Source organism: Magnolia sinica, chromosome 5 (genome assembly GCF_029962835.1).
Source record: "Magnolia sinica isolate HGM2019 chromosome 5, MsV1, whole genome shotgun sequence".
Taxonomy (NCBI): Eukaryota; Viridiplantae; Streptophyta; class Magnoliopsida; order Magnoliales; family Magnoliaceae; genus Magnolia; species Magnolia sinica.
The window spans coordinates 95436607-95463137 of NC_080577.1; the positions used below are offsets into that span (position 1 = coordinate 95436607).

Here is a 26531-nt window from a genome sequence, read left to right on the forward strand (position 1 = left end):
CAAGTAGTATTATTTAATTGCTTTAGAATAAATCGGGCAAATAAGTGTATATACTGTAAGGGTCAAATCATCATTTGCTTATATGTATATAATATGTTAATTTTGGATGAAATGTGTGTAGTATGGAAAAAAATAAAAAAGTTTTAAGTGCCAATTTTGATATAAAGGATACAGGTAAAGCCGATGTAATAATACGAATTAAGATTTATGAATTTGATTTTCCCATTGTATAGAGAAAGTGTTAAAGAAGTTTGATTACTATGATTGCAAATCAGTTTCAACCCTATTTCATCCAAATATTAAATTAGTTTAAAATACTGATGGATAGAAAGCACAACAAGAATATGTTAGAGTTATTGAAGTTTGATATATGCAAATAATTGCACTAAACCCGATATAACATTCATGGTAGGAATGCCAAACAAGTATACCAATAATCTAGGGTAAGAATATTAGGATGGGATTTCCTGAATTTTACGGTATCTAAAATGAATTATAGACTATAAACTGCATTATAAATTATATCCTAATGTATTTAAAGGATATAACGATGCTAGCTGGTATAAATCGTATAAGATCAAAATCTAAAAGTGACTCAAAATTTACTTTTAGATGAGTAATATATTGGGAATATAAGAAACAAACATGCATATCTCACTCTATTATAACAATTAAGTTTATAATACTCATGCTGCTTATAAAGAAGAGGAATGGCTCAAGTACCTACACCGATGGAACTCCTATATTGTCCAAGACCTACTCTAGTCATATCTATGCTTTATGATAGCTAGGCTATCATTTGTTGTGCCATGAGTAAAACTTATAATGATAAGTTTAAAAATATAGGTTCAGGCATAACTTTGTTAAATAATTGCTTAGATATAGAATAATCATGAGGGAATAGTTAAGTTTATCCTAAACATAATAGATATCTTAATAGAAGATGTATTAAGATATTAAATAAGAAAAATCACTAAATGAATATTACTAAGATTCATAAAGATATGACTTTCACTCTCAATAACAATCTTTACCTAAATTTAAAATATAAGTTATGTTCGAATGAACAAATAAGTCGATTAAGTGATTGAAGCGTATACTTGAAAATTTTAAATCTCATTCCTGAAAGTCTAGTGCTTAGTTTCTATATTTATATGAGGATAGGTATTAACTCCTACTATGTCTATAAGCAGTCTTTATTAGGATGAAGTGGAATGATATTTTATAAATCTACATACAAGAGTAAAGAAGGGAGGCTATTTCTAAAGAGATTACGATCATCTTTAAATGCTCGTAAAATCAGACTATGCATAGGATCCTAAATATGTAGCATTTAGATCTTCAAGTTATATAAATCAGTGTGTGTTATGTGTCCAGTGAGTCATATAAAGTCTTTAGTTCAAGACTGATGAGTGACCAAGAACACAACTTTAAAATATATGTACTAAAATAAATGTTCAAATCTACATTATATTTTAGTTATATACCTATTGATATTGATATGCTTGACGATCTTGTTGTTGATATCTTATTTTTAATTACAAAGGAATGTTGTATTTTTATAAGAAAAATAAATTTTAAAAATAAATAGTTATTCTTTAAAAATAAATAAATATATTACATGTGAAATTTTTAATTAAAAACACTAATTGGATTAGCAGTATTATGAGAGATTTTTGCCATAAGAATTATATATTCATTTCACCACAAGGATAGTGCATACATACATGGCATAGGTAGTAGGATTGCTCGGGCTCTTACTTACTTTTGTAATCACCGACTAACAATGGATAGAGAATAACTGAACGTTTTATAATCATTTGTTTTTTTTTTTTCCTTTTCAAATTTGGGCTCTTGTTTACTTTTAACCATTCATATGATAGCCATTACTTGGTTGGTTAGAATTATTTAATTGAAATGATTGTATAAATATGCTTCATGTGGAGTGGAACTCACTGTTTTTACCATTTTGATTGTTGTGAATCAGTGCCATGTGGGAGGAGGATGTGTCACCACCATTTTTTAAATTGTGGAACACTAGCATGAGTCCATGCCTTGTTGGGACATCCATGGATTGGTTACTACCTTTCGCATGAAATTCCTACACTGGGGTGCCAAGTGGGCCCACAATGATGTTTGTTAGAAATCCACTCTGTTCATTCATTTTGAGAGGTCATTTTAGGATATGTGATTGGAAGTGAAGTGAATCCAAAACTCAAATGGGCCATACGAGAGTGAAAATTGGGGAAAAAGTTTTCTACCATTGAAATCTTCTTGGGCACCACCTTGATGTTTATATGCCATCCAAACCGTTTATGAGGTCATTCCCATTGGGATGAAGTGAAAACATGAAAAATTTACCATGATACGTAACTTTTGTAGCCATAAAAATATTTCGACAAAGGTCATTGAATCTCCACTGTTTCCTCTCCTACAGCCCACTTGAATTTTGTATCCAACTCAGTTTGGTCGCATGTCCGAAAATGATCTTATAAATCAGATGAACGGAGTGGATTTCTCACAAACATTACGGTGAGCCCCACCTAGCATCCTTGTGCATGAACTTAGTAGGAAATCTGGGTCGCACTAGGACTGAGTTAGAGACAAATGATCTTGTCTGGAGTTGTTCATCCATTTTGAAAATTATTTTATCCATGCTTCGTTGTATGCATTTTATCCACATTGTGATGTATGCATTCTGTGAGGCCAACAGTGTATGTGTTTTATCCACCCTGTTCATCCATTTTGAAAATTATCGTGTAAAAATGAGGTTGATCATATGCTCAAGTAGACCACACCACAAAAACAGTATGGACTGAATGCCCACCGCTAAAAGCCTCTCTAAGGGTTATAGACAATTTGGATCTTATGTTTTACTTTCATTGAAACCTATGTTACCCCGAGATACGATTGGATGCTAGGAAAATACCGCGGTGGGCGCTAGGAAGGTTTTTATAACCACTATTTCCTTTAGCATGGTCAACTAGAGCCCTTGATTTTTTTTATTTTTTATGTTATTATTATTTCTTTTTTTTAAAGATTATGCCCGAAGGCGTTATTTAAAATGGATAAAACACGTATGCGACGTTGGAAACTAGAGAGCCCCTGTCAGGACCGTCCGTATCTAGCTAGTTTAGTACTCAATCAACGCCTGAGGTTGGGTTATGAGATACTCTGTCGGAGCATCACACTTGATACGCACGCACTTAGACATTATACACGTGGCATGCATTGACTCAAATTAAACTAGCCAAAACGTGCACCCAATTCCACGGTCCCAAAATTAGATCGGTTGACCGATCCTAACCCCTCATTTGTGGACCCACGTTTGGTAAGATATGACCATTGGCTATTTTTATTTTCAACCGTCCAATAAATACCCATCAATCCTATAATAAGATAATCAAATAAGCTTAAATTTTATATCATGATGCATCTAAATTCGAGCTAACAATTTTGACGGTTTAGCTTGAATTACTAACATTCCATTTCATGTACTCAATTCCTGAGTGCTTCCCTATGATATATCTCTGCCGGAGCATCAAAGTTCCACTCGTCGCGGGGGGAAGAGGAGAGAGTAGAATAAGTAGGAAAGAGAGTCGCAGTAGGTTGGATCTTAAGCTTTCCATTGGGTGGCCCGGACTACTCGGACAGGCGACATCTGAGTTTTCCACTGGGTGGGCCATGCTTTCCAGGGCAACACCCGCAGCGGGCGCGGATTGGTTAATACCTGCACCAGGACCTACCTAGAGACGGACGATTCTGTCAAGGGGTTTTGTGGGCCCATCATAATGTATATGTTTTATCCATGCCGTTCATCTATTTTGCAAGATAATTTTAGGGCATGATCCTAAAGATGAGGTAGATTGAAAGTTCAAGTGGACCACACATGGATTGACTTGCTAATGTTGAAAACTTCTTTAGGGCTGGGGAAGGAAGGGAGAAGTTTTTTATGAAGCTGATATTTATGTTTTCCTTTTATACAGTTCCATGTGTCTTTACAAACAGGTTAGATGGCAAATAAACATCAGGGCGGGTCCTGGAGAGTTTTCAAAGATGGAAATTCAATCTCTCTGCGTTCCGTGGTGTGGTCTACCTGAGCCTTCAATCTAACTCTTTTTTAAGCTCATGCTCTAAAATATTCTGTCAAAATGGATGGACGGCGTGGATAGAACATATTCACGATCGGCTCCACAGAGCCCGTGACTTGATGTCCTGATAGGAGAGTAACCAATCCGCGCCCATCCGCAACGTTCCGGGACATGCAGTTCACTGTCTTTGAGAGGGGTGACCCGAGCGGGTCCGGTTCTGCTTTAGGGACGCGGATTGCGTATTGAGTAAACTCTGTGAGCCCACATGGTGTATGTGTCTGATCTGTGCCGTCCGTCCGTTTCTCTCCATCTCAATTAAGGGATTTAGCACAAAATCGAAATAAATCCAAAACTCAATAAACCACATCACAGGAAAAAGTGGAGATAATGACTTCCATAGTTGAAACCTTCGTAGGACAACCTTGTTGTTTATTTGTCATCAACATTGTTCATAAGCTCAAACAGATACGGATAAAGGGAAAAAATAAATATTAGATTCATAAAAAAATTCCATGGCATTTAAGAAGTTTATAACAGTAGGCACTCAATTTTCACTTTTTCATGTGATGTGGTTGACTAGGAATTTAGATATGCTTCAATTTTCTCTTTATTTATAAAATAATATGTCAAAACGAATGGACGGTGTGGATTGGAAAAATACATCACAGTTACCCCCCACAGAATTAACTCGGCGAAATCCGGATGGAAAACCCGGCCGAGCCGGGCGGTTCTAGGACCCGAGCTGTGGTACCGGGCGGGTCTAAGGGTGAACCGGAGGTCGGGCAGGACACAGCTAACGACGCGTAAAGCCTTCCTTTGTGCCGATGTCACAGTTTCTTCGCGCCCTCTCTCTCCCATAAATTCCTTCTCTTCCTTCTTCTCTCCCTCTGCAAAATCCAACCTAGGTTTTCTCCGTCTTCTCTCCTCTTCTCCTTCTCTGGAGAGGTAGGGTTTATTTCGATCTCCTCTCCGGATCTTTCCTGCAATCTTCATTCCGAAGTGTAACCCTCGATCTTCCCCGCAAGTGTAGATCATCGATACGATCCTCAGATCAGGTCAGTACGTTTCGCCATTTTCAGATCTGCCCTCTTCCAGTCTCGTTCTCCGCTGTTTTTTTTTTTTTTTTTTCGCAAAATTGATTCGTCTCACTCGAATTATACTTGAAGAATTCGTGATTTTTCTCCTGAGGAAATCTGGAAATTGCGTCAGATATGAACGTTCGATCATTGCTAGTTTCTAGATTTAGTACCATTTGGTCGGTTCCAATTTGATTTTTTTTTTTCCCTCCTTGTATGTTATTGTAATTGGAGATTGGATTATCAGCATTTTGAGTTAGGTTTGCCATTACTGTATTTTCCTAATTCTGGCTGTTGTTCGATCTAATCATTTGGTTTATTGTTGAATATCTGCATCTAATTGCTATCCGATACTTTTTGGTATCAATCCTCTACTGTATATTCGTTCGAAGTGAATTAGGCATTTTGAATCTGTAACAATAATTTGATATTGCCTCTCGACCTTGTGTGTGCTATTTTTCACATATGAAATGCTACGACAATGTGCACAAGTAGTGATCTAAGAGTTGCTAATGTTGTACACTTGTGCAAGTGATTATGATTAGGTAGGCCGATCCACTTACCAAGTGAGACATTCTTATGTGATAGAAACAGACGGTTAGAAAGAAAGTCACAAACAACCTGCATTCAACATGCACGTGGTGCCCACATGAGGAGTGGACCAGCCTGGATTTGGGACAGGGCATGTTAACACGGAACCCATCTGGTATATGGCCCAGATCTTGCACAAGTGTGGCATGTGGGACATGCGCTGCAATTGATCTCTTTAGTCTTTTCTTGCTTAATTCCCTTTAGAAAATAGCAGGGCTTGCCCCCTTAAGTGAGCATTGTGCTCCCTCCCTCCCATACAATCTCTGTAGCATAGAATGACTATGGTGATTGGACCGTTGGTTCGATGCGTTATCACTTGGATGGACCACAGCTGAATATTTATGTTATTGGATGACCCTAGTTCCTATTGGTCTAAGTTTTCCTGATTCAAATCGACATTTTTTCATTTCTTTCTCTACCCTTTCCAGCCCATTTTTAGACCTCTGATCCACATTCAATTCCCTTGGTTTTTTGCACCACGGCTCATCTGCCCGTGGTCCAGTAGGTGTCCCAATAAATATGGGTATGTGCCACATGCACAGTAGATGTGGCAGAGAGGGAAGGAGCAGAATGCTTGCTCAAAGAGCTTGTCTACCCAAACCCTTTTACACTGCCTTGTTAGTTTCATCATCAAATAATTGATACACAAGTTTTTTCTTTGACTGAAGGAGATGAATTTGGAGAAAACGGAAGATGAAGGGTTTTTCAGCGTGCAACATCCACTTCAATCTCTGGAACTCATTATCTGAACATTTTAGTGGGGTATGTTACTGGTTTTGCTAACTTTGATGTGTTTGGTGCTAGCTAGTCTTGAGTTTTGTACTCAATTGGAACTTGCTAAAACATTACATAATGCTCATTGTCGGTGGTTGAAGAAAATAAGTGAAGGGATTGGAAAGGTGCAACTGGGAGTTAAGCAAAACTAGCATCTGCACATCTGATGCACTGATGTTAGTTTTAAGGGGGTAACTAAGACAAAAATAAAATCTGATTGTTGATTGTATCCCATGCATATCTAGAGACGCAAGCACTAAGGCCTGAGTTTTAGATGATTGCACCCTGTGTTTTTTATTTTTATCTGCATTCAAATAACAAGGAAAAAAAAAGAAGAAACTTATTTAGAGTCATTGGTGCCTAGGCGTTCTTGAGATAGTTATCCAGTGCACAAAAAGACTCCTATTGTCTTGGTGGTTGGTACTCTGTTGAATCATTTTTTGGTCAAGCTCCAAATATGGAGTCCAACTTTGATTCTGTTAAATAAAAAGGCTCAGCCGAGTCAGTTGTTTCCTATAAATTTATTCATTTTTTTTTTTCAGTTGATTCATGTGAACTGAACTGAAAATTTGAAAGAACTGTTACCAAGATGAGTCCAGGTTTTTGAATGTTGAGTATAGTTGGACTAATTTTCCACTTGGTGTTGCAGTCCTGCTTTGGTTTCTCATGGTTTATTGGCACCGTAGATGACCATTGCTGGTCTGGCTCCCACTTAGTGGCACTCCTGGTAATTAGCTCTTTAAGGTTTCGAGCAAGGTTTCCACCACCACTCCATCGACACCCTCCTTTACTTATAAGGAGGATGAGCTGGAAATTTTTTCATTTGAATAAAGTTAATGTTATTGTAATATATTTTAGTGTTGCTTTGCATGCCAATAGATAGAATGCTTGGTCTATTCTCCATTGCTTTAATTACTGTTGTATTGCCATTTTTTTTTCTCTCATAATATCTCTGCAATATCTATCTGCAAAAGGTTCATGATTGTATAATACCGTTAGATTGGTTAGGTATGATGAACTTAAATTATGTCGAACTTTTTCCAGTGAAGTAATTGGGCGACATGGTTTTTCCGTCTGCAGGTCCTAATAAGTGGCAGAGATAATTAAAAGCCATCGTATCTGCTACCTTCACCTATGTTTGGAGTTCCTGCGGCGGGTTCTGCCAACAGCCCTCTACTACGACGTTCTGCTAGCAAACCTGTTGACCTTGGTAAAAAAGAAAAAGAAAAAAAAAAAAAAGAAGCTTAGATCTCTCATCTCTGTATCAGCACCAATTTCTTTCGTCTTCTAATTTCTTCAATTCTCTTTGCTCGTCTAATCTTTTGGAGCTGCTCCAGGTTCATCTGAACCAGGAAATAGCATCCAAGAAGGCTTATTCTTTTCAGCAGATGTTAATGAAATGAAAACTGGAAATTCACCAATGCACAGTGCTGTAATAATGCCATCACCGCTTTTTCTATGGAGATTCAAGGTCTGGTTCTCAAATCCATCATAAGCAATTTCTTCAGTGATTTTTAGTTGAACGAATAACGAAATGATGCAATGTTATCTAATAGAGGTGCTTGTAGGAGAGGCATTAACATTTGTATTTTCCTCTTTCTTGTCATTTTCAAAAAGAAGGGGGAAGAGAGAGAGAGAGAGAGAGAGAGAGAGAGAGAGAGAGAGAGAGAGGATTATATTTGGGTCTCTCATCGTTTACTTCACGTTTAAACCAAGTGAGGCTGATGCAGTGCTCAAGTAGAAGTATTTTTCACAGAGGGCTTTCTTATACCACTAGCTATATTCCACTTCTATCATTACTCTATTCTCTCTTCTTCTTATAATCAAAATGTAATGGAAATTGTGGGAACAATTCTTGCTGCATTGTAAAAGCTGTGCCTTATATGATAAATAAATATTTTTTCCCAGTACTGATTTCAAAAGGATTGCAACAATTCCTGCTATCATCTAAAGTAGCAAACCATAACCGTGACCTTTTTTTTTTCAACCACTTCTTTGAAAGGCTTTGTTCATCCAAAGGATAATTAAAAACGTGTCGTTGCTTTTGAGTTTGGTGATCCTCCAACCTCTGAAGTTGGAGTGGTTGGTTTCAGCACAGGTCAAAATTGTGGCAATAGTTAGCTCAATCATTGGGTGGTCCTTTCCTGTATGGCCCTTCATTTCCCTGTGCCAAATCTGTTCTTGGGCTCTTATTACTGTTGTAATTGTAAATTATCTATGAATGTTGGGAATATCATTTTATGTGCACATCTTTTTTCTGAGCCATACACATCCTGATCTTCCTAATTGACATTTATTTGACAGGTATTACTCTTTCTCATTTGGGGCTGCAGTTGTTGCAAGGTTAGTTCTATTTTATGATTCCCATACTGCGGACGAGGTTTAGGAAATTCTAAGGGAGATGCTAAGCAGTAATAAATCATCATCATTTGAGCCTTATCCCAAGTACTTGGGGTTGATTACATGAATCCTTCTCTGCCTTTTGACTCAATGAAGGGCTGTAACTTCAGTTAGCCTATAGGTCCTCAAAAGTCTTTTCTTACTACCGCCACACACATCCTTTTGGACCTTCCCCCTGCCCTTCTAGGGCCTTCAACTTGTACCAACTCACTCCTAACTGATGCAGTTCTTCATCTCCATTGCACATGAGCAAACCATCTTCCTCAGGGTGTGTTTGTTTGGAGGTAAATGGTGGTAATGTATGGTAAAAGCATAATGATGGTTTTTGCCATCTGTTTGGAAGAGAGATGGAATCCACCTCCAAAACGTTGCAAATTTCAAGCTCTTTTCAATGCAAAACTCTGTGGGCCTCACCATGATGTATGTGTTATATCCACACCATTCATTCATCTTTTCAAATCATTTTAGGGTATAAGCCCAAAAAATGAGGGAGATCCAAAGATCAAATGGACCACACCATAAAAACAGTGGGTTCAATGGTGGATGTAATTATTCCCATTGTGAGCTACTTGAGCTTTGGATCTGCCTCATTTTTGGGCTCATTCCCTAAAATGATCTGGCAAAATGAATAGACGGCATGAATGAAACACATAGATCATGGTAGGGCCGACAAAGTTTTGCCACGTAGCACGATACCCAACGTGAGACTTGTTTCAAGTGCCGTACATTTTCAGAAAATACAAAAGTAAATAATTATTACTTATTTATAGTTGATTCAGTGTTTCAAATAGTGCTCGTAGCATAGCTAAATAGCATAAATCCCCTGTAGCGTACGCTATAGCTATATAGCGTCTAGCTTTCGTAGTGTACGCTACAATGTTTTTTTTTTTGTTAGCTTGGTTTGTTAAAAATGGTGTAAAACTTGCATCACATCATGAAAAACTTAAAATGTAAAGTTAACATCAAATTTTATTATTATTTTTTTAATTTAAAACTTTCACTTAAAATGGTGGTGATCCTTTGTTAAAGTTGGTGTGAAACTCATATATTAAAAAACCTTTATTACCAAACTTAAAAGAAAAAATGGTTTTTGAATGTATTGATGACATCTATATTGCACTTAATACTCTTAAGTCTTAACCCGTGGGATTTTTATTTCTTTTTCATACCTGTGAGTTGTGACTTTTAGTTTCAATTAGACTATTAATTAAAGTGGTTTGCTTAGAAAGTTGTTAATGTGATAATTATTTGATTTGATTTATAACTTTATATATGTGGATTGGCTTTTGATAAGTGATACTTAATAATTTTTTTTTAACATGCTTATACTTGAATAATGAATAATCTTTTAGGCATTTTTATATTTTTTGTTTTTTGTTTTTTTAAAATTACTATTTATCATATTTTCCCAATTTTTAAATAAAAAAATTGAAGTATCGTGTAGCTCACGTTACATGCTACGCTATTTACGCCACATGCTACAGAGGGTTGTACGCTACGCAACACGCTACCGCTATTTAAAACATTGAGTTGATTACATGTACTTGCGACCAAACAAACAAGCCCTCATCCTATTACCTATTGGTGCTACTCCTAAATTGTCTAGAATGCATTCATTTCTAATTCTAATATTCTATCCTTATCTTCCCACTCATCCTTCTCAACATCCTTATTTTAGTTACGCTCATCTTATTACATGGTGTTCCTTAATTGCTCACCATTCTATTCCGTAAAGCATGGCTGGTCTTATAGCCATCTTATAAAATTTCCCTTTCAATTTGAGTGTTACACGATGATCACATAGAAGCCCGGAGGTACCTTTCTGTTTCTTCCACCCTACTTGAACTCTACAAGCAACATCCTTCTCAATCTCTCCACTCTCATGAGTTATTATTGTTATTTTTTTGAAAGGCACTGATTTATTAGGCTTCTAATCTTCACTCTTATGAATTATCGACCCAAGGTATCGAAAGTGGTCATTTTGTGAAACTTCTTGGTCAACAATCTTAACTAATTCCTTGTTCCCACTCCCATTGTTACTGAAATTACACTCCATATATTCTGCTTTTTAGTCCAACTAATTTTAAATCCTTTAGATTCTAAAGTACCCCTCCATAGATATAGTTGTTTTACACCCTCCTTTATCTTGTTAATCTAAACTATGTCATCTACAAATAACATACACCACTGGATCTCTTCTTACAAATGCCTCGTTAACTTGAACTAACGTGGAAAGGTACGGGCTCAACGTCAACCCTTGGTGCAAGCTTGTAGAAATTGGGAACTCATTTCTCTCTACTAGTGGTACTCACATTTGTTATTGCTCCCTCATACATATTCTTAATCACATCAATATATCCTCTTGAAACTCCTTTCTTTCCCGACACCCACTAGATTAGCTCTATGGGGACCTTATCATAAGCTTTCTCTAATTCTAAAAAAATCATGTGGAGATACTTCCTTCTGTCCCTCATTTCTCCATCAATTGTCCAAGTAGGAAAATAGCTTCAGTGATAGACCTCCCTAGCATGAAACGATACTAATTTTCTGATACATTCATCTCATGCCTTAGTCTTTGCTTAGTCACCCTTTCCCAAAGTTTCATAGTATGGCCCATAAGTTTAATCTTATGATAGTTAGTGCAAGTCTGTACGTCTCCTTTATTCATATAAATATGTACCACAATACTTTTCCTTCATTGGTTTGGCATTTTCTTTAATCTTATAAACTTGTTAAACAACTTTGTCAACCAAAATAACCTAATTTCCCCCATACACTTCCAAACCTCTATTGGTATACCATTCGGTCCAAGGGCCTTTGCTGTTTTGATCTTTCTCAAAGCTTTTTTTCACTTCAGTCCTAATATTATGAAAGTATGTATGGACTCCGACATCATTTCAATTTATGGTTCCTTGTCTCTTTATGATCCCAGAGCAATTCTCATTTAACAACTTTTGAAAATAGCTTCTTATCCTTTCATTTATCCTATTGTCCTTGACTGGTACCTTGGTCCTCATTGATGAAATCTTGGATTTTTGCACATATTGATGCATTTAACATAATCTAGGTCTGTACTTTGCCTCTCTTATTTTTGTAAGTTTGAAAGACATCTTTCTCGCCTTCTCTTGTCCCGCAATCTACTTCTATTGTCCCAAATCTATTTCCAAGATCATCAGCTTTGATTTCTATATTGTTCAAGATTTTCATTGTTTCTAATCTCTTCCCAAGCTTTGAAACATGAATGTTTCTTGTTAATAGCTTTTTGTACATTGTCATTTCACTACCAAGTTTCCTTATATGATTGGCTTTTCCCTCTATATGCTCTTAAAAAATCTTTTGCCATTTTCCTAATGCACCTAGTCATCTCATTGCACATAATGTTTACTTCTTCCTCGACATTCCACTTTCCTTCTTCCATAAATTTATTTTTGAATAACGTTGTTTTCTCTTCTTTTAAATTCAACGTTGTTTTCTCTTCTTTTAAATTCTACCACCTACTTTTTGGACACATATTAATTTCATTCCATTTCTTCCATCTCTTAAGGTAAACATCCATAACCCCTAAACTATTTCATGCCATCAAACTCTCTCCAAGTATCACATGGCAGTCCTTACATATTGATCATTTTGCCTTCCTAAGTAGGAAAAAATCTATTTATCTTGTATATATATGGTCCACTTTTGAAAGATATTAAATATTCGTCCCTTTTTTAAAGTATGTGTTTGCTAGAGCTAGATTGTATGCCATAGCAAAATCAAGGGTAGCTTTCTCAATCTCATTTCTTCTCCAAAAACCATATCTTCCACGCACCCTCTTATATCCCCTATATTCTTTTCCTACATGACTATTTAAGTCTCATATAAGTCGCCTCTCTCTGTTAAAAATTTCTTGTACTTTTCCATCCATATCCTCCCAAAATTGTCTCTTGTTTAATTGTGTTGCATTTTTAGTAATAACATTGATTTTCTCCTCTCCTAACACAAGTTTTATTAATGAAGTCCTATCACTCTCTTAACTTCTACAACTTTATACTTTCGATCTTTATCTACTACCATCCCTACACATTTTCTATTATTAGCCATTCCTATATGCCAAAGCTTATAGCCATCAATTTCTCTAGTTTTGGCCCCCTTCCACTTGGTATCCTGAACGCAAGCTATGTTAACTCTCCTTTATTTCATCATATCTACTAACTCCGTACTCTTACCTATCAATGTTCGTATGTTCCTATACTTTATGTGGCAAGACAAATTCTATTCTCCTAGCCTACTTTATCTACATGTGTACACAATCATGCAGGAACCCTTGCATACTTCTCACAGCAACCTAGTCCTGTTGCAACACATCTCTTCTGGGGGACGCCCTAGCCACCCCTTGCCCATTTCTCACTACACCAGATTCTGAGCGTGTTGCTTGTAGGGAACACACTATGGCATGAGTTTGGAATGTCATATTGTTTGGATTCATATTGAAATTTATGGCATAAGTTTGACGCCGGCTGCCAACCTTACACAACCCTCCTTTATCTGGGCTGTGGACCATCAATGAGAGCATAAAACTCCCATAGGCTCAATGTAATTGACTATTACATAAGTTGCTATCCAATAGTCTATTACATAGGTTGATTACAATCAACGAGGTACCAAATTATAATGAATGTAATGCTAATAATTATATTCTCACACAAATTTCTTGACGTTGCAGATTAGTTGGGACTCTGTCATGAGAATGAGTGTGGATTTACGGGATTTATTTCTTTACGAGGTTTTCTTGTATTATAACCCTCTTCTTCTTGTGGTAAGTTGTGTTTTATTTTATTTGTTTATATTCTATTTGTTTATATTCTTTAGAATGGTTAGATTCATTTGGTTTGGGATTTGTAGCTTTTTGTAATCTTATACACAATCTGCTGCCTCCAATGATTTCATTTTCGCAGACTATGATGGTTTGGCTTTGGGGAGTGAATTTATGGGTCTTTACTCAATCTTCTGTGAACTATTCAAAGATATTTGACCTTGATAACACTTACCTTACACACAGAGAAATATGGAAGGTATCATCATTGACAGCTACTGTGCTGGTTAAAACTATGCTTTCATCTGTTTTTCTTTCCTTGATTAACAATGTTCTAACCATTCAGGGAGACATTTATTGCTTTTGCTTACTGTTGGCCATTTTATTCCCACATTCAATCTTGAAATTTGTGATTTATTGTTAATAAGTCTAACAACGATTTTTTAGAATGTTAGACTGGGCAACTTACAGGTCTTAATTCTTCGTTACAATCTAAAATAAGGCCAGGAATTTTTCTTCTTCGTAAAATTTTTTCATCTCTATGACTGTGGTTAATTTATATCCGTGTTTCATTTGGGGATTAGTTTTCTAGAATTGTATGTGAATGGCTGCCATGCTTGTGGCACATCCAGTTCGTATGTCTCCACACCCTTTCTTTTACGTATTGCCAGTCTCGTTGGTCAATCAGCAGGCGTGCTTGGTTCAGCCTGCTTGCTGTTGGCAATGGTTCTTTCATTTTCTTTATTCTGCTTAAAGTCTGCTGGAGAGAGCCTCTGTTCCAAGCTGGAATGGTCATCTCACCATCTATAGAAAACGTGCCTTTCCTTGGCGTGTTTGCTTGTTTAATACAAGTGCTAACCTTTCAGTTTTATTCTGCCCCCTCATATGCAGTCTAATTGTAATATCAGCATGTACAAGTTACTATAATCAACAATGTTGAAACTACTTCCATGAATCTAACGACTGGTGCTTAAGAAGACTATGATAATGGGTAGAAAACACTTGAGAGCTTTGTGAGGGACTCTATAATTTAAGTCAAATCCCAGGAAAAAAAAATTGAAACCCTTCTTGAATAAATCTGATGCAAGACATGAAATTAAACATGATGTGTGAGATTTCAGGCTTAAAATCACCTTAGTTCAGAAACAATTACACAAATTCCATATCCCACATAAAAAGTCCAAACATTCAAGTAAAGGGGAATCTATGCGGGTCCAGGCCTACAGAGGCTAAGACTGGACCAATAAAATTATAAACCAAACGATGCTTAAAGGGAAATAGAAATCAACCACACATGCATAGCAAACAGTCCTTAATCCAAGGGATTCTCCAATCTCAATTCAAGGAACCCTAAGGTGAAAAAAGGGACAAATAAATTAGGGCTAATGCAAACCAAGGCTAGGGTTTAGGAAATGGGAATGAAAAGAGGAAAACCTGACCCGGAGAAAGCTCCTGCATGCAGATGGTGGCCCGGGGCTGACGCACGTGCGCGGGTGGGCTGGCCGCACGTGTGAAGGAAGCTCGCCTCCCCAAAGTGACACCTAGGCCTTGGTCGGCTAGGGGAGACCTCCAATCCCTCCAAGTTTGACGACGATCGGACGTAAGGTCGAGGCGTACTGCTCCGCCGAAGTTTCAGCCCTCCTACAGGTCCAGATTCTGGAAACTGGCTGTAGGGGGGTGAATAGCTGCAAAAGCTGGGAAATTCAAAGCAATAATGATGATAGAAGATAAGATATATGGATGGGAGAGGGTAGGGACGGATGAGGATAGATGTGGCTTCATACCATGTAGTTAGCCCTTCGAAAAAGGAGGGCTTCACACCCACTTTTGAATTCTTCCACAACTCACTAAGAGAGCAGAAAAATAAAGCAGGAATTTTTATACTCGCACTATGTGCGCAACCTATTACTTGGCGATGAAGTGAACTAAAATAAAAACCAAACAAAGAAATCTAAAGCGTTCGCGATGTTCTAAATAATAACAATAAGCAAAACCTAAAATATGAAATCAATCCGATGAGTGGGCCACGATCATGAGATCCCATAATGGGCTTTTCTTGACTATCGGGCCCACCCTTTTGAACAAAAACTTCGTCTTCTAGTTAAGAGGCCCTCCTTGGACGTCGTCATCAAGCCAGATCGATGTTGGGGCCATCCTTCTGTGTACGTATGTGCGTAAGGCGGGTGGTATGCGTGCGCATGTAGGCGGCGTGCGGCCGTGCGTGCGCACGATGTCCTCATCAAAATCCTATGATTCTATGATTGCAATCTTACAATTTATGATTTGGTTCCCTACTTATGATTCAAATTATACTCATTTTATTCTTCTTCTTCTTCTTCTTACATTTTATTTGGCTTCCATTTTATGTTTTTAAAGTGGTGGGGGCTTTAATAATATTTTAAAATTGGTCAATTGTTTTAATTTATTCTTTTTGAGAAATTAAATGATGGAAGGGGAGTGGATGAGAGAGCTCATGTACAAACATAAGCTAGGAATGATGGGAGAAATGGAAAAGGAAGGGAAGCTGATCAAGGCAAAGGAAAGGGGATACTCAGTGCTAGGAGTAATGGCAATGGCGAGGGGTCATCCAAGGAGGGCAGCAGAACCAGTGACATGGAAGAAGGGGAGTGGATTCTGGCAGCGTGGAAAAGGAAATCGAAGGAAGAGCGAACTAGGGGAGCTGAGACCTGAGTGTTGCAGGAGTTGCCAACGGCATACATCGAAGATTTTCCAGAGGAATGGTTTGAATCACATTTTCAAAGGGTGTTTAGGAGGTATAGAGAGGTGAAAGAAATCATTATTCCCAGGATAAGGGGATTTGTTGTAATCAAAGGCTCCATTTTTGTTCAAATTGAAGGGACAAAAGAGATGAAGGCAAAAATAGAGGCAATGAATGGTTCACTATTCAGAGGAAGAAAGCTTCTTGTGAATAGGGCTAGTTACAGCCCAGAGATAATTAATCAGATTAATCAGTAAAAGATTCAAGGAAAGGGAACAGAAAAGGAGGGATCGATTGAGTCTCAGCCGTCGGGGAAGAGCTCTCTAAAGGAGATCGACAAGGAAGAGGAGAGACAAGAGGAAGGTAAATCTTTTAGGGGCTATTTGATTTTTAATTTCCCTGGTAAATACATGGAAATAAGTAATTATGACTTAACCCCACCTGTTTGAAATTGGCCAAGAATTATGTTTCGTAAATCGGTCCATAAAAACCATGCTATTACTGATTTAAATATGTAGGCCACATCATGATATATGTGACTTATCCACACTGTCCATCCTTTTTAACAGCACATTTTAAGGCACAAGCCCAAAATTGAGACAATTTCAAAGCTCAAGTGGACCACACCTTAGGAAACAATGATCATAAAGACATCAACTGTTGAAAGGCGTTTTCTCTCTAGGGCCCACATTGATGTTTATTTGTCATCCAACCTGTTCATAAGGTCACACAGTCATGGATAAAGGGGAAACAAAAATATCAGCTTGATCCAAAACTTCTGGGGTCCTCAAGAAGCTTTCAATGGTAGGAGTTCAATTCCCATTGTTTCCTGTGGTGTGGTCCACTTGAGCTTTGGATCTGCCTCATTTTTTGGCTCATGCCCTAAAATGAACTGGGTAAAGGGATGGATGGTGTGGATAAGACACACATCATGGTGGGCCCCACGATTTAACGTTCTTCTCCTCAGGTGACGTGAGTGCTGTAAATGAAGGTGGTTGTCAACATCACCTTGGAAATCCAACCGAAAATGCAAAGGTAAATAATTATTACCCATTTACCTCGAATTACCACTGTAGTTAGAAAATCAAATAGCCCCTTAGGGACGTGGTTGTTGGAATTCCGAGCCACGGGATAAAGGTCACTATCGCAGTTCCTGAGCAAGAAGAAGTCTCTCATCTTCAATAGAGTAGTTGGGTGTGTAGATGCTTGAAAGATGGAACTCCTATGGTTCTCGTGAATGTGTGGAACTCCTTGCAGTGGAGCTTGGTAGCGTCTATCATGCTAGGAGCTATGATGGAAGAGGTGGGAGAATTGTTACCTCAAAATTTTAATGTGGATGAAAAAGATAGGGTTCTTAAACTTTTGAGTGATTATGCGGTGTGGATCTCTCTACATCCTCGGGTGAACTTCAATAGTGGTAGGTACTTCCATCTTGCCAGTTTGCATCCCACTCTTTCCTCTACCTTATCCCATAGTGGTAGGCCATGGTAAGTGGACAGGAAAGAGCCCGCCCTACAACCAAATAGTGACGCCATCCGACTAACCTCTTTTAGACATTCGGATCACCATCATCTCACTTTTTGTGATATTCACCTTCAATCTCAATACCACCTTGAAGCAACAAATAATCTTTTTTAGGTCATCCACTAAGGTGGGGTCCACTTCGAAAAGAAGTAAAGTGTCATCCGCAAATTGGAGATGGGAGATTGGGGGGTCTTTTCTCCTTGCCCTAAACTCTTGGATAAGACCAACCTCCTGTCCTTTCTCCAACATTCTACCAAGCGCCTTAAACAAATCTATGTGAGTTAAGAGGGGGAAGCAATGCCCCATTCATGTCATGTGATGACCAATATAGCTTTGGCTGTGGGGTATCCAAATCTATTCCTAGTTTAGGGTGTCAGCATCCTTTCTTGCACCTTGTGGTATACATAATTCACATACTAGGTATCATTCACTTGTTGGTTTCAGTATGATCCCGATTCTCGGTAGTCTGCAAGGTGCCATTCCTACGGTGGCTCTAATTACCCTAGCTACCCATTGTTTCATTACGAGGTTAAAACTTCGTTATTGCTACTCTTGCATGCAAAATCAAGTTCCATAAATGATTTGACTAGTTTCAAATACTCTGTTGGAGATGTAGCCAAGATGAAAATGAGTAATGCATGTGTTTGTAGAAGTTCCCTTTGTATTTACACTGTTACCTTGAGGCCATGCTTGTTGATGGTTACATTATGTGGGGTGTGTTTCACAATCATTTTTCCAGAGAATATAGTTTCTAATTATTCAGTTAATATTTTAGAAAGTTTATTTTACTCAAATAAGTGAATAACTACTCAAAAGGTGCAAGTGGAACACTTAGAATGTAGCTTGCATGAGATTAGATGAGATGGGATATTCTGTGCTAGTCTGATGGATATGTTTCACAATCATTTTTCCAGAGAATATAGTTTCTAATTATTCAGTTAATATTTTAGAAAGTTTATTTTACTCAAATAAGTGAATAACTACTCAAAAGGTGCAAGTGGAACACTTAAAATGTAGCTTGCATGAGATTAGATGAGATGGGATATTCTGTGCTAGTCTGATGGATATTTGACGAGGTTTTTATCTGTGTAGAAAGTATTTTGGCGCAAAGTTTCATGCTTCGAATTCCATTATGTGCAAAGAGGCAAAATCAGCATTTATGATGAAAATAGCAGAGAGAAGTCATTGTAATTTGTGAGTTACTTGTGTTGGATTTAATACTTAATTTTAAGAAAGAATGGGAATCTTTAAAATTACATGGGACGAGCATTATACATAGCCAAGATGGTTTATAAACAGGGATCAACATCTGGAGAAAATTACATTTGATGTATTCTCCTTGCTCCCTTCCAATGAGAATTGTCTTCAAATAACCATAAACTCATGATTGCAATATCAATAAAATCAGTCAATATTATCGATATCACAGGTCAACGACACGAAACTGACTTGGAGTACAAAAAACCTTGGTATTGGGCAATGTATCGCAACGTATCGACTGTATCGCGAGATATCACCCTTTTTTCTTTAGTAAATTTACTTGGTATCGACGATATCGACAGATATCGTTGACACTGACAGGAACCACATCCTTCTTTCAAAAGAACTCTCCAAATTTCATTTTTCCATCATTTTCCTTCTTTCTTCTCTAATTTAAACACATTGTGGGTGGTTATAAATTTATTTAAAAAATAATTAATAAATCTTAAAATAAATTTAAGATTTATTAATTATTTTTAAAATCTCTGTCTTCTTAAAAAAATTAAATTATATGAATTGACTTTGAATTTTGAGAGCATGTAAGGGTGTTTCCATAAATGTTTTCTTGAATTTTTTAATTGTATGAATTGACTTTGAATATAGTTGCTTCATTTCAGTTGGACAACGCATAGCTTGGGATCCTATACAAAGGAAACCTATAATGTGCACATGTTTTTTGTGATGTTATAATTTAAAAGTGTGTATTAATGATTTTTTAAACCATCCCTAAAGTTTCATTGGAAAATTTAACCAATTTCCCAATGTTTCCCAACAACAACTAGTGCTGATTGTCGGGCGAGTTCAATTCGACTGACCCGTGACCGACCCGACATTGGGTTGGGCTCGGGCAGGATGTATCGGGTTTGGTCTCGAGCTTGGGTTATATAAACACCAACCCGATAAAACTTGGGTCCGGCTCGGGTTGAGGTCTCGGGTTTCCTGACCCAACCCGAACCCGATCAATATATAAGTTATTTATAAATTATAATCGAGTGCAAATCGTCTGTGTTGAAGGCACAGGAAATTCCAGTGTTGTCAGGTCTCATTGATCCACGCCATTTCCAATGACTCAAGCTAACAAGATATGCCAGATTTCTCCCTCACGAAAAGATTGTGTGCTACACAACATGACTTTTAAAGTAGTTGTCCTATATTTTAACTTGTTTGTTTAGAAAAAATGAGGTTCTTTACGATAAATAACTACATATATAATTAATAAAATCATAGGTACAAAAATTAAGACATGTATTGAATTATAATAGACTAATGTGATAACAAAAATATTAGCATGTATCCACCCGATCAACCCGACTGAGCCCGCTTGGGTTAGGCTTGGGTTGAGAATTTCCAACCTGATGTTGGGTTGGGTTGGGTTGAGAATTTCCAACTTGAGGTTGGGTTGGGTTGGGTTAGGGTTGAGGTATAGGAACCTTGGGTTGGGCTAGGGTTGAGCACCAACCCGACCCAACCCTCCCGACTTTCGGCTCTAACAACAACGATACATTACCCAACACGACCGATATATCTCATGTGATAACTGATACGTATCTGTATCCCAAGGGTGCAATTCCGATACGGTAAACATTGCATAAACTGCTGCTCTCTTCATCTGACTTGTCGAGTTTCAGTTTCCACTTGAAGAATGAATAGTGCCTTGCCTCTTACCCTCATATCATTACTTGGGGATAAGAGGTGGTGCAAGCATGTAATGAAATTCAAGAAAGCTCCTCTCGGTAGTTATTTTAGCCTTTTTATGTTGAATGTCTTACTTCTCATTCTGCTCCATCAATTTATTTTTTTAGTAGTGTCGCTTTCCCCTTTTATTTTTAACTTGTTTGCCTGATATTAACATGAAAACAAAGACACCATTCTATATGAAATTGGGGTTATCTTTATTTCTTTAGCCAGTTAAATCAATTTCACCCCAGCATAGATCTGCAGCCAATTTCAAAATTTTAGCATGTGATCCTTTCCTTTCTACCGAGTGCACATTTTGTTAATTATAGAGGGAAAAAAAACATTTCTTTTTACCATGGTTGCAGAGGCCATATATATAAGGGTCGGCCTAAAACTAAAATTGGGTGGCATGCTTCTGTTGAGTTTTTACCATGCTAATTGTGCTGCAGAAAAATTTCTTTTGGTCATCTCCCATGCATGATGTCCAGCTCATTATGCAGTCTTGGAATTTTGTGTGTTTTGTTTTACTTGCTGACTAGGTAGTGCTTGCTTTTCTTTTTTCTTTTTTTCTTTTTTACACATATATGTTTATGAAACTAACTCAAGTGTTTTCCTTGTCATTTTTGTGCAGTGTGCCACTTGGATGACAATTGTTGTCCCAACTAGTATGACTGCTTACCTTTATCTCTATTCTCATGGAGAAGTGTCTTTGGCTGCATCACAACCAGTATAATATCAGCCTTTTCTCAGTAATAAATAACCAGCACATTTTTCTATGTTGGTTTAAGCATTTGATCTTCAATATCAACCGTAGTTTTTTAGTTTCTCCCTTAATATTTGTGATTTTAACTAATTGCTTGAAGTTGTTATTGTGGGCTTGTTAAGTATAAATACTTTCTCCTACTTTGGAAGTTGAGTACAAATTCCGTCATTCATTCTGAGATTTGTCTTTAAATCATGAGCAGTTTAGCCGGTTATATATCCTTTCCATCATATCAGTTTATGTAGATGTTTCTTGTGTTACTTCAAGTATCTAAGTTGATGAAGCAGTAAGACAAGACAAATTTGCAAATGTGAAGAGAGGTGATTGCTAGTAAATATGGAATGCATGATAGGGGATGGTGAGTTAAAGAACCTTCACTTTATAGAGCCTGGGATTGTGGAAGGTGGTGTGTAGGGCTGCAAATTTGTTTATGGAGGGGATTCAGTTCTCTTGTGGTGCCGGGCAAAGAATCAAGTTTTGGGTAGATCGTTGGATTGGGTATAGCCCTATTCATGAAGAGTTTTCGATGTTGGTTGGCCTTGCTACGGATAGGAACGTAGAAGTTGCTTGTTGTTATTCTGTGACCAGAAGTGCAGTAGCTTGGTCTCCCCTTTGTAGAAGGAATTTGTCGAATGAGGAAACAGAGGAGCTCATTCGGCTTTTGGTGACTTCATTGTGTCAAGCCAATGTGTGGCAAGAGGGACTCGATGCTCTGGTCTATGGTCAAGTCTAGGTGGTCGTGGTTCACATTTTGGTCTTTCTACAAGATGCTTACTACGTGCTCTTCTTGTGGGAGCTATGGTCATACCTCCTACGTTTGGCATTACGAGGCCCCTCCCAAGTTGCGGCTTGCTTGTGGGAAGGAATAGGGTGCTTCCTATAGATAATTTGCAAAAAAAAAGAAAAAAAAGAAAAAGGTGATTTCCAATTGTTGCGCAATGTGCATGTGGGACATAGAGTCGGTGAACCACTTGTTCATTCACTGTGCATTTGCTTGTATGTTATGGGGGAGATTTCTTTCCCTTTTCAACATCTCATGGGCGGATGTCTATTGATGATCTCTTCCTTGTGTGGGAGTAGGGAGAAAAGATGAGGTGACATGGAGGTTGGTTTTATTGGCAATTTTATGGTAGTATGCCATTGAGTTAGGCCTGGGCATTAATGAGATAGAATGGTCATTAAACACAAGTTTATGCAAAATGGAAAGATTTAAAGTAAAAACTCCCATATGTGATTATGACCACACATGTTGTATAATCCTCACCCAACACACCGACACAGGTACATGCTAATCTTGTATGGTATGACCTCTCAAAATAGCTAGTGTAAAAGCTAATATCCTACTCTTATCTTTGATATGGATTTTATCCACATTATAATGCATAATCCATCATCATTTTCATCATCTAACCTTTATCCCAATTAATTAGGGTCAGCTACATGAATTTTGTTCCATTGTTCTTCCATTCCACTCTATAAGGGCCATACCTTCAGTAAGACCATAGGTCATCAATTGTTTTCTTACTACCTCTCCTCTTGTTACTCATCCATCTCGGCATCCTCATTTCAGCTACACTCATCCTATGGACATGTTGTTCCTTAGCTGCCCAAATCCCGTCTCATAAAGCATGGCTGTTCTTATAATAGCCATCTATAAAATTTCCCTTTTAGTTTGATTGGTACAAGACAATCACATAAAACTCCAGAGGCACATCTCCATTCCTTCCCAATCTCTCCACTGTCACTAATTATTGACCCAAGGTATAGAAAGTGGTTATAATGGATGATCCTAGCTTACCATATTCAAAACTTTTCTTTTGAGCAGTGGGAATAGAATTTATTAAAATAGGAAGGCCAAACGGCCAAAACAAGGGAGCCCAAATACAACAAAAGACCGATCAACTAAGGATGGCTTCCCTCATGGGATGAGGAATGGAGGAACCTGATGCTGAAGTAAAAGAGGATGGTTGATGTTAGGTGGGAAGCCAATCTACCATTTAAAAGCCAACTACAAATTGCTGGTGGAAATTTTGGTTAAGATGATGACGATAACGATGATCGACCCCAAAAAAAAAAACTGTTCTTGACTTTACAGGAATGCCTTCCATGCTCTCTTGTCATGCTTAAGAATGAATTTGGTGAAATTTTGTGGAACTGCTCTAGTTGATGGCTTTGTTGCACATATGTTTACCTGAAACTGCTCTAAGCTTTTCAGTTTAACCATTGCAGGTAATATTATATGCTGCCGTTCTGATGATTCTCATATTCCCTTTTGATATTTTTTATTTATCATCCCGGTACTACCTGATGAGGACACTTTGGCGGATAGCACTCCCATTGCAGGCAAGTCTTGATAACATACATAATAATGTATGTAATAAAAACAATAGTAATAGTAATAATCCCACCACTGATTGTTAAGAACAATTTGGCAGTTACTACTCCCATTGAAAATTCATTTAACTTTGATGAAAGCCATCCATGTATCCTTAGGACTCTGACAAGGCTCAATAGGGGTTTGAAACTCCCCTCACTGTTAATTAGTATCGACAGATTGACTTGCCAAGTGCCATGAACTCTTTGGTGGAGTTTCACTTCCATTTATGTAGTTAGAAATAGTCATCCAAAAAAATAGTAATAATAATACTAATGTAGCTAGACATTTTCGAATTTCTTTCATATTATAACCTACTTCAGTGGGTCTTGATGAATACAGGCAATAACATTCGCCGACTTTTTCTTGGCTGATATTCTAACCTCAATGGCAAAGGTATGCATTCTGGTAGCTTTTTCACTCAATTCTGCTGGGTCAATCACAGTCCACGACCCACACTTCCGTTATCATTAGTGGTTCATTTCTTTGAAGGAAACTCAATTTTACTGAGAGAAAAGAAAGGAAAACAAGAATAACAGGCTCAAGACAGAACAATCCAGAATAAACAACAACAACATCCCACATGACCGGGAGCCATGATGATGCAGGACAATTAACCACTTGCTTTAAAAGCTCGAACTGATAGAGGACCTCAGCCGAACCTCCTCGTGGGCCCCACTTCACATGTGTTCCAATTCACACGGGCCACCCACCCCAAGCGTGTCCCCACATCCCACAGGCTACCCCACTCGAGCCTAGTGTGAAAATGCCCATACATGACATGACCCCTAACTCCTATCTCCTAACAGAGATCCTCATGACTGCCCCTTTGGCCAGATTATCGACAATAAAATTTGCTTCATGGTGGATATGGGAGAATGAAATCACAATTCCTTGACACAAATCATTGGCCTCCTCGATAAACGTTTTAAGATACCATTGAAAAAAGATAAACATTTTAAGATCTTAAAATGCATAATCTTTGTTCCTTTTTTGCAAAATTTTTAATCAAAACTTTTGTATTTGTTCCATTTTTGCAATTTTTTAAAATCAAAACTCGACACACTGACATGTAAGAACTAAGGATACTTCTTGCTAGTAAATAAAAAATAGAGTTCAGACTTTGCTTTACAGAAAACTTTTCAGTTCTGTATCATCTTCATTTTCTGCATCAGCATGATTCTTTTATGTTGTGTCGATTTAGGGCTCCAGAAATCGAGAAACCTTGAATATAGATTATAGTGACCATGTGGTTTTAAACAATTAAGTGATTGTATTCTTCTTTCTGCTTGTAATTATTAATTGTCTAATAGGTATTTTCAGATTTGGAGCGTTCGGTCTGCCGGATGGTCCATCGACAGGTTAGTATTGAGATGTCAACGTTAATCTCTGTACATATTCTCAGGCCCTAACAGCATTGTTCTCAATGGGATTACACTTTTTCCTCAACCAAACCACTCTTCTTTTCTGTTTGTTTCAACATCTTTTCCACAACTTTGAACTGTTTCCAGATTTTCTACTTTGCGATTTCCCTTGTATATGTTCTCCATGAACTGCAATCTTTCATTTGCTTTTCTTTTCTGCATTGGACTTTACTAATTTCAATAGTGAAGAATTAACTTGCAACTCTGACATGTTTTCCATTAGATGCATTTCTTTATCTTGCTTCAAGATATTCTAGAAATGCTGTGTTTTGATACTTATTGTCCGTGCTTGTATTCACCTTTGTTCAATATCACATATTATAAGTATGTTCTTGGGTTTATTTGTGATTCATCTCTTTGAATTAGATAGTAGAGATTGTTTGACTGATTTGTTTTTTAGTCAAAACTTGTGAATGGCCCCAACTGAGAGTCTTTTGTCATCTTATTGAAAGTAAATGTGATGGTGGTTGTTTGGTTATGTTAACCCTATCTGAGCTTCATCTCATAAGATGTGATATCCAACTTGTTTGTAAGGATAGACAAAGCAAAAGGGAGTATAATGAATAATGACACTGGAGGGCTTATAACCATACTAGAAAACCCAGCCAATTCATCTGAACTGCAGAAGTTATAAGTTTCCTAAGCTTGTAACAGCAGGTACATTCCTTTTTTCAAGTTTTGTACGTTTGAGCCAAATTATCCATGACCCCATGCAATTAAAAGACAACTCTTCTCCTTACTGAACTATTTTCCCTTCGTATCTTTCAAATTTTGGGGTTCTCCACAACCTAGAAAATGTTCTTTACAGAGCAATATTTTTAACATAACACCTAATGCCTTTTACTAAGCATTTTGAAGATAATATGAGGCTTAACCTGCCAAACTGTCTATGGAGGACTGTCGAGTGCTTCTGCCTCAAGACTTTAACATGGTAGTATGAGAATGGTCAATGTTTTTTTTTTTAATTTTAGGGGGGTGGGGGGGGGTGTATGAAATGCATCTATAACTGCAAGGGTTCTGTTCTGCAAGCTCCTTTGCTCAAGCTATTAATTTTGGGCAGTCT

General features: G+C 37.6%; 1 protein-coding gene across 4 annotated transcripts in view; it reads left to right on the forward strand.

Moving 5' to 3' along the window:
- Positions 1-4886: 4886 nt before the first annotated feature.
- The window catches only part of LOC131246336 (uncharacterized), a 42919-nt gene continuing 21274 nt past the window's right edge, over positions 4887-26531 (forward strand). The window contains exons 1-12 of one of the 4 annotated variants that reach the window (XM_058246352.1): positions 4888-5146; positions 6427-6520; positions 7182-7259; positions 7613-7742; positions 7870-8003; positions 8837-8875; positions 13638-13730; positions 13870-13986; positions 21539-21634; positions 23900-24013; positions 24387-24440; positions 25358-25405. In XM_058246352.1, coding sequence (XP_058102335.1) covers positions 7667-7742; positions 7870-8003; positions 8837-8875; positions 13638-13730; positions 13870-13986; positions 21539-21634; positions 23900-24013; positions 24387-24440; positions 25358-25405 — 771 coding nt within the window. In that variant the 5' untranslated portion in view covers positions 4888-5146; positions 6427-6520; positions 7182-7259; positions 7613-7666. Of the gene's footprint in view, positions 5147-6426; positions 6521-7181; positions 7260-7612; positions 7743-7869; positions 8004-8836; positions 8876-13637; positions 13731-13869; positions 13987-21538; positions 21635-23899; positions 24014-24386; positions 24441-25357; positions 25406-26531 lie in introns of all 4 variants that reach the window. The other 3 variants (XM_058246349.1, XM_058246353.1, XM_058246350.1) reach the window with 3 other exon arrangements.